This window comes from Myxocyprinus asiaticus, chromosome 8 (genome assembly GCF_019703515.2).
Source record: "Myxocyprinus asiaticus isolate MX2 ecotype Aquarium Trade chromosome 8, UBuf_Myxa_2, whole genome shotgun sequence".
In the NCBI taxonomy this organism is placed as follows: domain Eukaryota; kingdom Metazoa; phylum Chordata; class Actinopteri; order Cypriniformes; family Catostomidae; genus Myxocyprinus; species Myxocyprinus asiaticus.
In genome coordinates this window covers 28,331,837-28,349,128 of record NC_059351.1, presented here as the reverse complement: position 1 = coordinate 28,349,128, position 17,292 = coordinate 28,331,837, and the positions used below count along the sequence as shown (strand labels likewise).

General features: G+C 42.4%; 1 protein-coding gene across 2 annotated transcripts; it reads left to right on the top strand.

Moving 5' to 3' along the window:
* Positions 1-7,072: 7,072 nt before the first annotated feature.
* On the top strand, positions 7,073-12,884 carry LOC127444946 (uncharacterized). Of its 2 annotated transcripts, XM_051704626.1 has the most exons (5): positions 7,073-7,323; positions 9,423-10,199; positions 10,361-10,629; positions 11,017-11,088; positions 11,397-12,884. In XM_051704626.1, the coding sequence occupies exon 5, from the start codon at positions 11,397-11,399 to the stop codon at positions 12,483-12,485; it is 1,089 nt and encodes a 362-aa protein (XP_051560586.1). In that variant the 5' UTR covers positions 7,073-7,323; positions 9,423-10,199; positions 10,361-10,629; positions 11,017-11,088; the 3' UTR covers positions 12,486-12,884. The 2 variants fall into 2 exon arrangements, with proteins under 2 accessions (XP_051560586.1, XP_051560585.1); XM_051704625.1 differs by having other exon boundaries at positions 10,361-11,088.
* Positions 12,885-17,292: the final 4,408 nt, after the last annotated feature.

Here is a 17,292-nt window from a genome sequence, read left to right as displayed (position 1 = left end):
TTTAAAATCTAGATTATCCTGGAGAACTAACAGGAAGAGGCTCCATGGAATTCAAGCCTGAGCCAATGAAATAGAAGACCGCTGTACAAAACTCCCCTGTTGCTGTGCGTCCCACTCTTGCATCCCTATTTGGTAAACATCTGGAGAGTCACTTAGTGTAACTCTCAGATGGGTTTTGTGATCACAAACTGTGTAAGAATAGAATCATATCTGCGATGTAAAGCGATGTAAAACCCAGTTTAACACAGTGTCTATTTTGCAAGTGAGTGGAGTGATGCGATGTGACAAAACATCTCCGGTCACACATGTAACCTCGGTTCCCTGAGATGAAGGGAACGAGACATTGCAGTAAACGCTTTTGGGGAATTCCTTCTCCGACGACCTAGTTGAAGCCTTTGTATAATACCGTCAAAATTATGACTGGCAATGGTGCTTGAGCCCCGACCTTTAGGCGCGTAGTTGGCCTATGTAAGCGTGTGCGCGAAAACCATTTCTTCCTAATTTTCTGACTGAAGGACAAGAACGCATCACTCCTACCTTGAAACTCTGAAGTAGTAGTTCGGCCAGGTTTCGCAATGTCTCGTTCCCTTCATCTCAGGGAACCAAGGTTACATGTGTAACCTGAGACGTTCCCTATCAATTCAGTTCACTCTACATTGTGGTAAACACTTTTGGGGACCGAAAAAAGTCCCATCACGCCGCACTACATGACGTCATACCACGAGAGATACAGCAGGGTATAACCATTTGTAAAAGAATATGTATATGAGGTTACGGCCTCATTAAGTATATAGAATAATGAATAACCCCACATGGTGACAACCAGACGGGAAGTTAATCTTATGCTGGGGATATATGTATGAGTCATATTATACACAAAGTATAAATTTAACCCCTTCATAACTAGAGGTAGGGAGGGAGGTTTATTCTTATTGGAAGTGCTTGTGACTTCTAGTGGGAGTAAACTGAATAACAGCCTACACAGGCGGTTGTATTAAAATTATAACAGGTAGCCCACCCGTAATAAGGAGCTTGGGCTCACCCGCTGGTGTTGGAATAGCAAGCTCTCTAGACAGAGAGGACTCGCGAAGCAATGGTCGCCGTGTCTAGGTTATAAAACCTTGCGAACATATTCTGCGAAGACCATCCTGCTGCATGGCATATATCCTGTAGGGGTACACCATTTGTCCATGCCCATGAAGACGCCATGCCTCTGGTTGAATGCGCTTTCACACTAATTGGGCACGCCCTGTGATTCATAAGCAAGGGCGATCGCACCAACGATCCAGTGAGAGAGCCTTTGCTTGGAGACGGATATGTCTTTTGTGCGTCCTCCATAACAAACAAAGAGCTGATCCGACAGCCTAAACTGGCTGGTGCGCTCCACATACATGTGTAATGCCTGCACAGGGTATAACAAACAAATGCATCAATTGCTCCTCATCCAAATTAAATGGTGGGGGAAAGAAGGCTTGTAACCGGACCACCTGAGCACCTTATAGGGCTTTTCCACTGCACAGTATGGCTCGACTGTGGATAGTACCTGATATCTTTTACTTTTTTTAGTACCACCTCGGTCGAGGTTCCAAGCGAGCCGAGCCGATACTAAATGTGACGTCAAAACCCTGAAGATCACTGATTGGTCAGAGAGAATCGTCACTACCCGCGTCACTGGATTTGCGACACGGGACATCAACCCGCTAGTTTTAAAGTTAGCAACAGCGATAGCAGTATCATTGTTCATGCGACTTTCGAATTGTAAAAAGAAATGGCTGTGTGCAAGACGTTGTCAATAAACGAGGCGCAGACGTTCCTCTCGTTTGTAGCCGAGGAGAGGATCCAATGAGAACTGGATGGGGCAATGTGAAACAAAAAAGTCTTTCAGGAAGTGTCTCAGCAGCTGTTGGCCACACACGGCTACCACCGGACCTACCAACAGTGTAGGGAAAAGTAAAAAAAAAAAACTTAAAAGTGACTACAGAACCATCAAGGACCACAACAGCCGGAGTGGTTCAAACAGAAGAAAGTGGAAGTGGTTCGACCAAATGGACGCTATCTATGGCAATAGACCAGCGAGCAATGGGAGGGAGAGTGCCCTGGACTCAGCGTTGTTGGAGTCCACGATGGAGGATGGTACGTTTTGTTAAGTTAACTCTATATTCTGCTTGAAAGCTTCACTTTATTTATTTTGTTGTGTGTTTGTGTCACATTTAAGATGATGTCACGGCAGTAGAGGCAGCGCAACTATGACGATCAGCATATATTCCCACCCACGTTGAGGCTGCACTAAACTGCAGTGGAAAAGCAAGCTCAGAAAAGTAAAGTGAGCAGAGTCGAGTCAAACCGTAACGTGCAGTGGAAAAGTACCAGTAGATACCTGGATAGAACCTTAGGCACATAGCCTTTCTGGGCTGATGGTGGCTTTTGAAAAACCCAGCCCAAATACCAGGGTATATGCGCCTGCATATCACCCACCTGTTAACTGAGGCCAGAGCCAATAGGAGTGCAGTCTCAGAGAAAGCATATGCAACTCAACAAATTCCAATGGTTCAAACGGGGGCCTTGTGTGCGCCTTCAGCACCAGGTTTGAATACCAAGCTGGGACTGTAGCAGGGACTGTAGCACTGTACAATCCGGAGATTGTAGAACCTCGCAAAGGTGTTGGGTGTTGCCCAGCCCGCTGCTCTGCAGATGTCTGCCAAAGAGGCGCCACTGGCCAGGGCCCAGGAGGCCGCCACACTCCTTGTAGAGTGGGCTCGTAACGCCGCAGGGTGTGGCACGTCCTGAGCCTGATATGCCATTGCAATGGCGTCAATGACCTAGTGGGTGATCCTCTGTTTGGAGACAGTGCTTCCTTTCTGCTGTCCACCAAAGCAGACAAAGAGCTGCTCGGAGCTTCTATGGCTCTGCGTGTGATCCAAATAGATGCGTAAAGCTCGCACCGGACACAGCAATGCCAAGGCTGGGTCTGCCTCCTCCTGGGGCAGCGCTTGCAGGTTCACCACCTGATCCCTAAAAGGGATCGTGGGAACCTTGGGCACATAGCCCGGTCGGGGTCTCAGGATCACATGAGAGTAACCCGGACCAAACTCCAGGCACATTTCGCTGACAGAGAATGCCTGCAGGTCCCCTATCCTTTTGATGGAAGTGAGCGCAGTCAGGAGAGCAGTCTTCAAAGAGAGTACTTTAAGCTCAGCTGTCTCCAAGGGCTCAAAGGGAGCTCCCTGTAGAGCCGAAGGACTACAGAGAGGTCCCACGAGGGGACGAGGCGCAGTTTGGAGGGATTCAACCTCCTAGTGCCTCTCAGGAACCTGATGATCAAGTCGTGCTTCCCCAAGTACTTACCATCTACTGCATCGTGATGAGCTGAAATAGCGGCTACATACACCTTCAAGGTGGAGGGCGACAGCCGCCCCTCCAGCCTCTCCTGCAGGAAGGAAAGCACCGATCCGACTGCGCATCTCTGGGGGTCTTTGCGTCGGGAAGAACACCACTTAGCGAAAAGATGCCACTTCAAGGTATACAGGTGCCACGTAGAGGGAGCCCTAGCCTGAGTGATCGTGTCTACCACCGCAGGTGATACTTAGGTCTTCCACGTCCCGTCCAAGGGCCAGACGTGGAGATTCCAGAGGTCTGGTTGCGGGTGCCAGATGGTGCCCCGTCCCTGAGAAAGAAGGTCCTTCCTCAGAGGAATTCACTTGGGGGGGGGTTCACTAGGATGATCTGCTCCTCATCCTCCCTGACCTTGCACAGGGTCTGTGCAAGTAGGCTCACTGGGGGAAACGCATATTTGTGTAGTCCAGGGGGCCAGCTGTGTGTCATCTATACCGAGGGGTGCCTCAGTCAGGGCGTACCAAAGGGGGCAGTGGGAGGATTCCTGGGAAGCAAACAGGTCTACCTGTGCTCGACCAAATCGACTCCAAATCAGCTGAACCGCCTGAGGGTGGAGTCTCCACTCTCCCCTGAGGGTAACCTGATGTGACAGCGCATCCACTGTGGTCACCCGGGATGTGAGTGGCTCATAGTGACTTGAGGCACTGTTGACTCCATAGGAGGAGACGGCGGGCGAGTTGTGACATGCAACGGGAGCGTAGACCACCTTGACGGTTGATGTATGCAACTGTCGCTGTGTTGTCCGTCCGGACCAACACGTGCTTGCCCTGGATCAATGGCTGGAACCTCCGCAGGGCGAGCAGTACTGCCAACAACTCTAGGCAGTTGATGTGCCAACGCAGCCGCGGGCCAGTCCAGGAGCCGGTGGCTGTTTGCCCATTGCATACGGTGCCCCAGCCCATCTTGGAGGCATCTGTTGTAACCACCACGCACCTGGAGACCTGCTCTAGGGGAAACCCTGCCCATAGAAATGCAAGGTCAATCCAAGGACTGAAGAGGCGTCGACAGATCGGCGTGATGGCCACACGATGTGTCCCGCGGCGCCTTGCCCATCTTGGGACTCGAGTCTGAAGCCAGTGCTTAAGCGGTCTCATATACATCAACCCGAGCGGTATGGCCGCCGCTGAGGATGCCATATGCCCCAGGAGCCTCTGAAAAAGTTTCAGCGGAACCACTGTCCTCCATCTAAATGCCTTCAGACAGTTCAGCTCCGACTGCACGCACTCGTTCATGAGGTGCGCTGTCATCTAGACTGAGTCCAACTCTAAAGTGAGAAAAGGAATGCTCTGAACCAGGGAGAGCTTGCTCTTTTCCCAGCTGACCCGAAGCCCCAGTCGGCTGAGGTGCCGGAGCACGAGGTCCCTGTGTGCCCACAGCAACTCTCGAGAGTGGGCTAGGATTACCAGTCATTGAGATAGTTGAGGATGCGGACGCCCACTTCCCTTAGCGGGGCATGGGCTGCCTCTGCGACCTTCGTGAAGACGCAAGGGGACAAGGACAGGCCGAAGGGGAGGACCTTGTACTGGTACGCCTGGCCTTCGAAGGCAAACCGCAGGAAGGGTCTGTGTCGAGGTAAGACCGAGACGTGGAAGTACGCGTCCTTCAGGTCTACCGCCGCGAACCAATCTTGATGCCAGATGCTCGCTTGAATGCGTTTTTGCATCAGAATCTTGAATGGGAGTCTGTGCAAAGCCTGGTTCAGTACTCGCAGGTCCAGGATTGGTCGCAACCCACCGCCTTTCTTCGGTACGATGAAGTAAGGGCTGTAGAACCCTTTTATCTCAGCTGGAGGGACAGGCTCTATTGCGTCCTTGCATAGAAGGTTAGCGATCTCCGCACGCAAGGTAGCGGCGTTCTCGCCCTTCACCGAGGTGAAGCGGACGCCGCTGAACCTGGGCGGGCACCTGGTGAATTGAATCATGTAGCCGAGTCGGACGGTCCGGGTCAGCCATCGTGACGGGTTGGAAAGCGCAAACTCCTCGGCGGCGTCGCCAAACAGGCCAACCTGGGAAATGGGGGCATCAAGGAACCGTGCCTTGTCCGCCTCTCCCACCTCAACCAAGTTGAGCCAAAGGTGGTGCTCCTGGATCACCAGGATGGACTTCGCCTGCCTGAGAGACCGCGCCGTGACCTTCGTTCCTGCATCAATCCTGGGTCAGAACTACCCTCGTGCAGTTCTTTTAGCGCCTTGGCTTTGTGAACTTGCAGGAGAGCCATAGCATGCAGGGCGGAGGTGGCTTGTCCAGCAGTACCGCAGGCCACAGTCGTCAGGGATGATGTCATGAACGGCTGCGCACTATGATTTTTCAGGTTCTGAGATGGCAAGACAGGATCGTTATCCTTAAGGGCGCTTGACAGGCATACCCCATCAAACACGTCCCCAACAATGTCACCCTTTTATTTTTTCCTGATTTCAGTTTGATTACAACCACGAGGCGTAAGAGCTTTAGTCCAGTCATGAGAAGATGACAGCTATGGGCCTGCATCCTTTTCTAATCTACCCAGCAACGGTTAAGCTGCAGCACAACGGTGAGGCATTGATGTTCGATTCCCCTAAAAAGTGGAGGATTTCATCGGCTCATTGTCCCTGAAGATTTCTTATGCTGCAGCCATTCAAAGTACTAACAAGGGCTCGGCTGTCAAACCCGGATCCCCAGCTTGCCGAAGAGAATCCAAGAATAAGCGTCATGCAGATATTCATGTGGCAGAGGACGGAGCTACTGCGGATATGGAAGCCTGTTAAGGTAGCTCGTAAAACAACTATGCCTGTTCGGTGCTGGTGACCACTGGGCATTCGTGAGATCTTCTTGGGATGTCAGAGAATGTTTTAGAGGAGTAATATTGGCTGTGGGGGTGTACCTGGGACTATGATGTGGCATTGTAGTGGACTGGCCACAGATCAGCTAATGTTTGCATTTCAGCAGGCCTACAGCACTCTCCCTGTGCAGTCTGCATTTGTTCTTGTGTTTGTATATAGTTGCTTTTTCCTTCTTTCTTTTTCTTGTTTTGTTTGTTTGTTCTATGCCTTACAACTGATACCAGATACAGGGTGTTTCACTTTTTTGGGGGGGGGGGGGGGGGGGCGACAACTACTATCTTATCATATTATTCTGGCAGCGCTACATCCGAAGCAGGCAGTTTTCAAATTTGTCCTTCACTCAAATCTCACTTTGGTATACTATTTCTCTTTTCCCCTACTCACATATGACTAATTATCCACTCTTATGGCACCCACTTTTAATATAGTATCACTGAATGTGAATGGTCTGAATTCTGCTATTAAGCATACCTGTGTTCTTGAATATTTACGCCGTAAATCGACCTCTATTGCATTAATACAGGAGAAGCACCTGAAACATTGTGATGTTTCCTGTTTTCAAAACAAATACTTTAAATTGGTGGCCTCATCCTGTGCCCCTAATAAAACTAAGGGGGTACTTATAATAGTACGGAGCCCCTAAAGGGACATGGTGGTGCAAAAATTATGAGATGGGAGGAAAAAACTTTTTTTAAATCCTTTGCGTTCTCTCGCAAAACATTTGCGTTCTCTCGTAAAGATATTTGCGTTTTCTCGCAAAACATTTGCGTTCTCTCGCAAAGATATTTGAGTTCTCCCGCAAAACATTTGTGTTCTCTCGCGAAACGTGTGTTATCGCGAGAGACTTTTGCGCGGTACTTTGCTCCTCAGCATGTGATCATCGCATTCCTGTCTGGTGATTCCTGCACTGGTGAAAGACATTGTCCATCTTTCGCGGTAAGTTAATATATATTTACTCGTATATAGAAGAATAAACCAAACTTCCATGTGATTATACTCAACATGCTGTAACAATGAATTGTTGTAGCTCAACAATGGAGGAGGATCTTCAACAGTTTTTAAGGTCACGACATGTTCCTGAAGAGGACATCATTCACATGAAAAGGGACAAGGTGTGTAATGTGTCATTATAGTACAATGGGCCTACATGTAGCTGATATGTTAATGATAATGATGTAACCAAATGTGTTGACGCGTATCCCTGTGCGTGTAAAGGTTTTAATATTATCGTTAAAAACCATGACCACATTTGTACACGTTTGCATTGTTCTTACTAACCAAGGAATCCAAAGCTAGTGTATAGCCATACCACTTCTTAAGTCTCATCTTTGTTTTGAAATCAGAATTGATTTTTCATACCTTAAATACTTACTGGTTCACTAATAATGGTGTCATAATTGTGTCCTTGCAAAATCTAAAAAGAGGGATCAAAAAAAAACTTTTTTTAATTTAGTACTGTCCTGATGAAGCTGTTTTACATGAGATACTTACATTTAATTCACAATAACTTAAATGACACAAATGAGCCTGTTAAAAACTTTGCATCCTCCTGTTTATTGCTATGTTTGGCTTCCTGTATGATCAGTGACTGTATTTTTTTTCTCTTTTGTGTGTGTGTGTGTGTGTCCCTGCTTTGTCCTGAGAAGTAAAAATGCTTACTGTTCCTAAGAAAAATCCTCCAGCTACTTCACTTTGTTTGGATTTCCAGCATTTTCTGCACAGTTTAGCTGTTCCCTACACTGATTATATGATGTTGATAACCAACTTTTCACTTAGGACAATTTAAGAGACATGTGCATAACTATTACAAACAATAACTATGCCTGCTCAAGAAGGCAGCACAATATTTTAACAACCAAGGGTACATTTTATATCAGGATATGATCTGTGTAAACCTATTATTTTGTGGGAAATATGAAGGACAGTACTAAATATAATAATTTATCCCATATATAAATTACACAGATAATATACTGAAAAGTTTTATTTCACCATAGTTTTATATAATGTGTTGCCTTCTTGAGCATCAGTGAATGTTTGCACCTTTTATAGTAGTTGTGCATGTGTCAAACATAAAAGTGTGAAAGCTGCATCTCAATCTCATATAGGCACTGCTTGAAAGACTCATGCATCACTATAAATTTACATTTATTAATTCAGCAGAAACTTTTATCCAAAGTGACTTACACAATGAGAATAAATGTATCATAAGAGCTATTAACAATATCTGCAGTACAGTACAAGTTTGTGTAGCAGCAAATTAGACTAGGCTAGAGCACAATTAAAAATGCAGAAATGAGAATGAAAAAGAGGGGTTTAAATTACAAAGAATTATGTTTGTTCTTGATCAGTTAAGTGATTGTTTAAAAGGTGTGTCTAAAAGCTGTTTTGAAAGTTGTGTTAATCATTGCAAATCGGGAGCAGTTTGGAAACCATAAAGGAATAGTGAGAGTAAAGGTTCTTGAAAGTGATTTTGTCCCTTGTTCTAGACTAGAGGAACAATCAGGCACTGCTCATTTACTGACCATAGATGTTCAGAGGTTTCATACACCTATAGGTATTTAGGTAAGAGGTGCCATTGGCAGACCTGAAGGTCAGCTTAAAAGCTTTAAATTTGATGTAAGCAGCTACAGGTAACTAGTGGACAGATACAAGCAGGGGTTTGACATGTGTAACAGAAGAAAAAAAAACAGTCATTGATCATCATCAATCCAGCGACATATCAAAATAACAACTATTTTGAACCATTGTATAATTTTTTTTTGTTTTTTTGTTTTTTTTGTTCTTTTTTTTTTTTTTGTTATTGTTATTATGCTTGTGAAATATATGTAAATATATGTTGTGTGAAATAGCTTTATCAGGGCAGTTCTAAATAAAATTTGGTAATTTTAAGTAATTCTTATGATCCCTCTTATTTTTAAACTCTTGTAGTCTGCAGGATGGGGACCACACAGTGCACTTAACTGTAATTACAAGTTAAGATTAACTATTTTTTGAATTATAATATTGAATATTGGCATAATATTTGCAATTTTCAGCATGGCATGTAGATGAAGAGATATGACTGTTACTTTTATTGTAAGTGTTACACATTTAAAAGTTCCACATTAATAAGTCTAGACAGTGTTAATTCATGTATTATGAATTCATGGGTGCATTTATGTTCTTTCAAGAAATAATATATAAAATCTGATATTCTTTATATTTTCAGATTGACAAATCTGTGCTCTCTGTTATGACTGATGAGCAAATAGCAAAGTATATCAGTTCATATGGTGACCGACTGGCTGTCCTCTCCTTCTGTCAACAAACAGCTGCCTGCTCTGATAAAGAAACTCTGTTACAGAATTTGAGAGATAAAATTGAAGCAAGGAAGCTGGGATCAAAGTCAGCTGAAGCTTTGCATGGTAAAGCCTGTGTCTACCGTAAGCAACAGTATTCGATGGCAAGACACAAAAATGTACCTGCAGAAAAAACCTCCTGAAGAATTGAAATTGGATGGCTTCATTTCTGCCATAATTGATACCAACAAGTGAGGACCAGTAATGGTGGTGGCACAAGACATGTGACAGTTCAAAAAAAGACCACTGTTTTACAAATCATGGAAATGGGAAAGAACTTTTTTTTCCCAAATGGGGAGTCACCAAAAGGTCCAGAAACAGACTTCACTTTTCATGTCTGTGATTTTAAAAGAAAACAAATTCCCTTGGATAGCACTGTTGGAAACCTGTATGAACAAACTAAACAGAAATTGTTGAGATTTTATATTTGCACTAAACAAGAGGTGTGTCTCTCAGACTTAGAATCTTTATCTGATGGAGATAAAGAGGAATGTAATGAACAATCATTACTACAGGATGGAATAGACAGTGATACTGAAAGACCTGCTGCACAATTGTCCAGCCATGGATCTGACAGTGATGCTGAGGATTCAAGGACACAATTATTAGATGACAGACATTCATCTAACAGAGACACCAGGAGGAAGGTTAGTAAGATCAGGAAGGCTTTGACTTTAGGTTTAAACTTTTAGTTACTTGAATGCATTTTTGGCATCATTTTATTATACAGTGATAGAAGAGTTGTAAATTATAATTTAATTTAAAATGGCTGAGTTAATCATTGAACATTTTGTTGGATGTTCTTCAGAAACGACTAAGAACTAGCGCACAGAGAACAAGGAGAACGGAGGATGTTCCACAGACTGATTTGACCTCAAAGACCATGCATATGGAGACACCCCGCACTTCACACAATTCTCTTTCTCCATCGAAAGATACCCAAAGAACACACACAGTCCAAAGGCTCATAAGCAGCTCAAGCGATGAGGAGACTGATGACTTGCGGAATAATAGTGTGCTGCATCCAAAGAGTCCACAGCATTCACATGAGCTCTGTGATATTCAACGAGGCTATGAGTTCATTGACTTGATTAATCAGATTCCTCCACTGTAAAGCAGCTCTGCAGCAGACAATAGTGTCAATATTTAGCTTAAGTCAGTTCTGTGCTAATTCAGTTCAGTAAGTGTAGATGTTGCACAGTTCATCAGTTATGAAGCAGCTTCAAATGCAGCTCTACAGAAGACAATAATGTCATTATTCAGCTTAATTCAGTTCAAGTTTTGTTCTCATCTGATAGTGTCAGTGCAGTCAAATCGATAATATTACTGGATATTAATTGTCTTTTTGTCTGCTTTTTGCTACTCCCTTATCACTAGGCAATTGTTATCAGTGACACTACTTTTTTACTTTCGCTTTGACAATGTGTCTCACTTTGATTTTATGCATGTTTATTGATCCTCTAGAATGCAGAGCTGAATGAATCTGAAACTGAGGCATCATCACCACCCTCAAGTAATAGCAATGCTGTACCGCAGGTAAGAGCTAAAAACATGTTTTGCATGTTGAAGCCCTTTAGAAAACGGCTGTTGTTTCTTATTGGATAATCAGTCCTAATAGACCTGCACTGTCAATTCAATACACAATTGCATATTTTTGTGTAAAATACAGCTTTTGTTTGTTTAGAGAAATACATTTTTTTATTTAAAAGAATGCACAGAAAGGAATAAAGGTGGGACAAAGATTGTATAGGTCATATATACAATACATAATACATATACTTGTATTATGCTTGGCACTTGGTGGGAATAACTGTTCTAAATTGTTTTTACCTTACTTTTTCTAGATGGATAGCGGAATGCCTTCACCACCAGAACATTTGCAATCACATTCAGGAAACCACCTGTCTCCTACAATTTCATCTGAAAATTCTGCAAATCCAAAAGATGTGCACACTTTAATACACAGGGTAAAGGTTGTAGAAGATCTTGTGGCTGTGTTCATGGATAGCAGCATAATTCATTCTACAGTGACAATGGAATTTGTAAACGAGAATGCTGTAGATGATGCTGGAGTGTCCAGAGAAGTTTACACTGCATTCTGGGATCAGTTCCTTGAACAGTGCGAAGGGGAAGATGAGCGGGTTCCTAGACCAAGACCAGACTTTTCTGAAGCTGAATGGGAAGCAGTAGGAAGGATCTGGGTAAAAGGAATACTTGATCTCGGTGTGCTGCCAGTGAGGCTTTCCAGTGTATTCATTTTAGCGTGCATGCATGGAATTGACTCGGTCAATGTTGATGTCCTGATGTCATCCTTCCAAAACTATCTCTCTTCAACTGAACGATCTGCCGTTGCAAAGGCTCTTCAAGGCACACTGGAGGAATGTGATGAAGAGGACTTGCTTGACCTCTTTACAAGAATGGGCTCTCATTGTATCCCTCCAAAAAACACCATAGAGGCTGCCATACAAACAATGTCTCATAAAGCCATTCTTCAAGAGCCCAGGTATATAATAGATTGCTTCTCCAACACCATGCAATTTGCACTGATGAAAATACCAGACAAAGAAAACCTAGTGTCTCTGTATGACACAAAGAAGGCCAATGGCAAAAAAGTGGCACAGCTACTTCAAAAATCACAGGTGATTCGCTCTCAGAAAGAACGGATGGTATTCAATCATCTGCCACGTTATGTCAGAAATGCTGAACAAAGCAAAGCAGAAAAATGTCTATGCTCCTGCACTGGTTCTTCTGTTATATGTGTTGATCAAATCAAGGTAAGCTTCAATGCAGAATCTGGCCTCAGCAGAAGGCCAGTTGCTCATACTTGTGGAGCTACTCTTGATTTACCATATACTTACAGTTCTTACCCAGACCTCCGCACAGACTTTGATAACATTCTGTCCAGTGATTACATTGAAATGGACATCCTGTAAATTTGTTTACATTTGATTGTTGTAACATTCAATTTAGTTTATTCCAATAGGTTTGGAGTTTTCTAATAAGTGGTTCTCTTATATAGTACCATATGGTTTGTTCTCCTCAAAGCATAGCACCAGAACTGTACTCAGAGTACTGTTGAATTTGAGTTTTATTGTTGCATGTGTTTTGTTTACACAGAAAAGAAGAAATTTAAGTATGATGTTTTGAAATATACTCTGTACCGGTATGTTTAATTTAGGCTGCTGATGCAAAGTATTGAAACAGATTGCTATTCTGTTTTTAATCTTATGCAATATCACTTTTGTTGTTAGTAAGGAAAGTACTCTGAATCTTTAACCTGTTTGTTAAAGGGATAGTTCACCCAAAAATGAAAATTCTGTCATTTAGTCACCTTCAAGTTAATTTAAACCAGTATGAGTTTCTTTCTTCTGTGGAACATAAAAGAAGGTATTCTGAAGAATGTTGTATTTTTTTTCCATACTATGGAAGTCAGTGGGGACCAACAACTGTTTGGTTACCAACATTCTTCAAGATATCTTCTTCTATGTATCTTGAAGAATGTTGGTAACCAAACAGTTGTTGGTCCCCACTGACTTCCATAGTATGGAAAAAAAATACAACATTCTTCAGAATACCTTCTTTTATGTTCCACAGAAGAAAGAAACTCATACTGGTTTAAATTAACTTGAGGGTGAATAAATGACGACAGAATTTTCATTTTTGGGTGAACTATCCCTTTAATTCCATAAAATGTAACACTGAACCACAAACAATAAGTGGTCAGGTTGTTTTCATTCAAAACACATCACTACAGCCATTAATACTGATAAATTGTTATATGATTATTATTTTTGTTATTTGATTTTTATTTGTTATTTAAATTTTATGTATTTATATTTATACAGACAAAAAGATAAATGTGAGTATATTGTTTTGAAATATGGATTAATGGTCTTTAGGCTTTGCAAAGTTTTTGAATTCAATCTGTTTTCCGTTCTATGCAATACCAGGTTGGTTGTTAGTAAGGAAATAACTCTTTAACCTCTTTGTATATTCCATAAACTTTGTGTTTAAAGTCTGTTTATATGGTGTTACGTGTTCAAATTTGGCTGAAATGGACATATTTCTTCAGTAGCCTTTATGTCCAGTTATACAAAACTTTGAACAATAAACAATTTTGCAAATGTTGTTTTTATTCTTTAATGAGTTTTATGTATCAATATTGTAATGTAGCAAATTCTAATTCTTCATGTATCAATATTGAGGTTTGGTAGATTCTAATTCTTCATAAAAACATTCTACGATATTGCAGGATTTCTGCAGGAGTATTGTCTACTAGCTATGTAAGTACATTTCAGATAAAAAAAAAAAAAAGAACCTTGTATTTGTTACAGTAATGCCCTGATCACATCTCTTAAATGCATGTATAAGTTCACAGCTTGATATGGGTCTCTTGGAAGGTTCAACTGAGACTCAGAAATTATAATGTTGCACAGTTCATTTACATCTGGATCACATGGTATTGGGCGTTGGAAAGTGCATTCATTCTTGCACAATTGAACACTTTCAGTGTCAGATGAGGTGAGGAAGTCTGGTGAGGTAGAGTTCAGGCAGTACATACATCACACTGGGCCATCCACTGGGGTTGCTGATGTTCTTTGATGGCCTAATGGTGTGTGCATTCCAAACCTGTGCAGTGTCATCCAGCTCATCCTGCAAAACATAACAATAAACCCCCCTCCACAAAATTACTCAAAACTTTTAATAAATTCAAAGGAATAGTTTACTTAAAAATTAAATCCTGTCTTCATTTCTCAGTGCCTCATTGTTCCAAACATCCAGACATCTTGGACAAAAAAGATGTTAAATTCTGCTTCAAATATACCATTTTGTGTTCCACAGAAAAACAGTCATATGTCTTTGAAACAATGGGAAGTTAACGAGGACAGAATTCTCTCTCACACACACACTCACTCACTCACTCACCACACGCAAACAGCAAAACATAATTTCAGATGAACTCACTTGGATGAGTCCCATGCAGCAGAATTGGAGCAGACTTTTGTCCAAGAATCTGCCATCGAAGAATCCGTTGTCCCTGAAGTCAGCAAACAGGGAAATCCTAAATTCCATGCATTCCTTGCTCAGAAACTCCCACCAGTATTCTATCCTTTGGTTGGCAGTACTTGCACCTTCCAAATAGCTGTCAAGGCTTTCATCTGCGTGATTTATGTGAAGAAAACTCTGAAAGTCTCTAACATGACCATTTTAAGTTCCAAGATCTCCCCCTAACAACTCTAGGGTATCCCCCCAAACGCTGCACCGCTTCAATATAGTAACTTCCTATCAGCTTCGGATCGCTACTAGTTGTGTAGGCATTAAGCCAGATAATTTTCCTCGAAAAGCCATCAATGCAACCATTAATACAAATACCATATGGTTTTAATTTATCGTACGAGTCCAAGTGCCAAATAAAGTTTGGTCTTTTAGCAAAGTAGTTGCACTGTCTGAGACGTCTGGCTCTCCTCACAGAAACTCCTCTAGGGTCCAATTCCTTCAGCACCAAGCGCACATCCTCTTTTCTCACACGCAGACCCCTTTCTCTGCATTTGGCGTACATCCATCGGTACCCATGAAGTTGTCCAGAGTACTGCAGCTGATTACGGATGAACTCAACAAGGTCCACTAAGTCCGAGTAATTTTTCCGTCGAAATCATCCTCTATCGCGTAATATCCTTTTAAGGTGTCTTTCACTTAAGTGAAAACTATGTCTTGAGCTTAGCACTGACCTTATTTCTTTATACTTGAGTCCAAGCTCAAAGTAAAACTCTATGAACTGCTCCATTGTGAACGTGTGATGTCTGTACCACTGCTTGGCTGCCAGTGCGAAATTAAACCGGAAGTGCTGTTTGTTCGAACTCACAACTGGTTTTGCAAGAGAATGCAAAAGTTTTGCGAGAGAACGCAAATATCTTTGCGAGAGAACGCAAAAGTTTTGCGAGAGAATGCAAATATCTTTGCGAGAGAACGCAAAAGTTTTGCGAGAGAACGCAAATATCTTTGCGAGAGAACGCAAACGTTTTGCGAGAGAACGCGAGAGAACGCAAAGTTTCTCGGGGAAACGCAAAAGATTTGAAAAATATTTTTTCCTCCCATCTCATAATTTTTGCACTACCATGTCCCTTTAGGGTCTCCGTATAATAACAGGAAGATCCATTTAAATATTGAATATATAGGAAATGATAACAAGGGCAGGTTTGTCTTCATCCAGGGCTCACTGCACAATGTCAGACTGGCGCTAGTTTCTGTTTATTGACCGAACGAACCAGATAAAACATTTCTTACGAACATCTCTAGCATGTTACTAGAGCAGATTGAATGCCCCTTAGTGGTGGGTGATGATTTCAGTGCAGTTTTAAACCCCACACTTGATAAATCTCACCCAGAGGCAACAGCTAATCTGTCTTCCAATTTGTTAAATAAATTCATTGAAGATCTTAATATTGTTCATCCTTGGAGAGCTCAAAATACTACATGCGAGGGTTACACCTTATTCTCAAATAGGCATAAAACTTTTTCTAGGATAGATTATATATTTCTTAGTCCTTCTCTAATCTTGACAGATACCTCTATTTCCATTTTACCAATTTTAGTGTCTGACCACTCTGCAATATTGTGCAACACTGATAACTCTAATACTAAAACTAAGGCTCTCAGATGGTGTTTTAACACGTCTTTGCTTACTAACTCTAAATTTGTCAGTGCATTGAGGCAGCATATACAGATTTTTCTAGACACTAACCCAATGAGTTCAAATCAATCAAATCAAATAACTTTTATTGTCACACAATCATATACACAAGTGTAACAGTGTGTGAAATTCTTGGGTGCAGTTCCGAGCAACATAGCAGTCATGACAGTGATTAGATATATATCAATATACAATTAACATCAAATTTACACAACACAATTTAAAATCTAATATACACATAATTACACACAACACAATATACAAATAATAACATACAATGTACATTATACATTACACACAATATAGAATACACATTATACAATAAAAAAAATAGTATATATAGTATATATAAAATGTACAGTAGGTTGTATTGTACTGTATTGACATTCAGGCTGTCGGTTGATAGTCAGTTGCCAGTGTGTTGTTAAGAGAATATAATTTATGACAGTCCAGTGTGAGATAATAAGATTAATAAAGTGCAGTGCTGATGTATATTGATCGTGAGAGATCAAGAGTTCATAAGTCTGATTGCTTGGGGGAAAAAGCTGTCATGAAGTCGGCTGGTGTGGGTCCTGATGCTGCGATAGCACCTGCCTGATGGTAGCAGTGAGAGCAGCCCATGGCTCGGGTGGCTGGAGTCTCTGATGATCCTCCGAGCTTTTTTCACACACCGCCTGGTGTATATGTCCTGGAGGGAGGGAAGCTCACCTCTGATGATGTGTCTGGCAGTTCGCACCACCCTTTGCAGAGCTTTGCGGTTGTGGGCGGTGCTATTGCCGTACCAGGCGGAGATGCAGCCAGTCAGGATGCTCTCTACTGTGCTGGTGTAGAACCATGTGAGGATGTGGTGGTTCATTCCAAACTTCCTCAGCTGTCTCAGGAAGAAGAGGCGCTGATGAGCCTTCTTCACAACAGCCTCAGTGTGGATGGACCATGTGAGTTCCTCAGTGATGTGGACACCCAGGAACTTGAAGCTGCTGACTCTCTCCACTGGTCCTCCATTGATGGTGATGGGGCTGCGTTCTCTTTCTCTTCTCCTGAAGTCCACC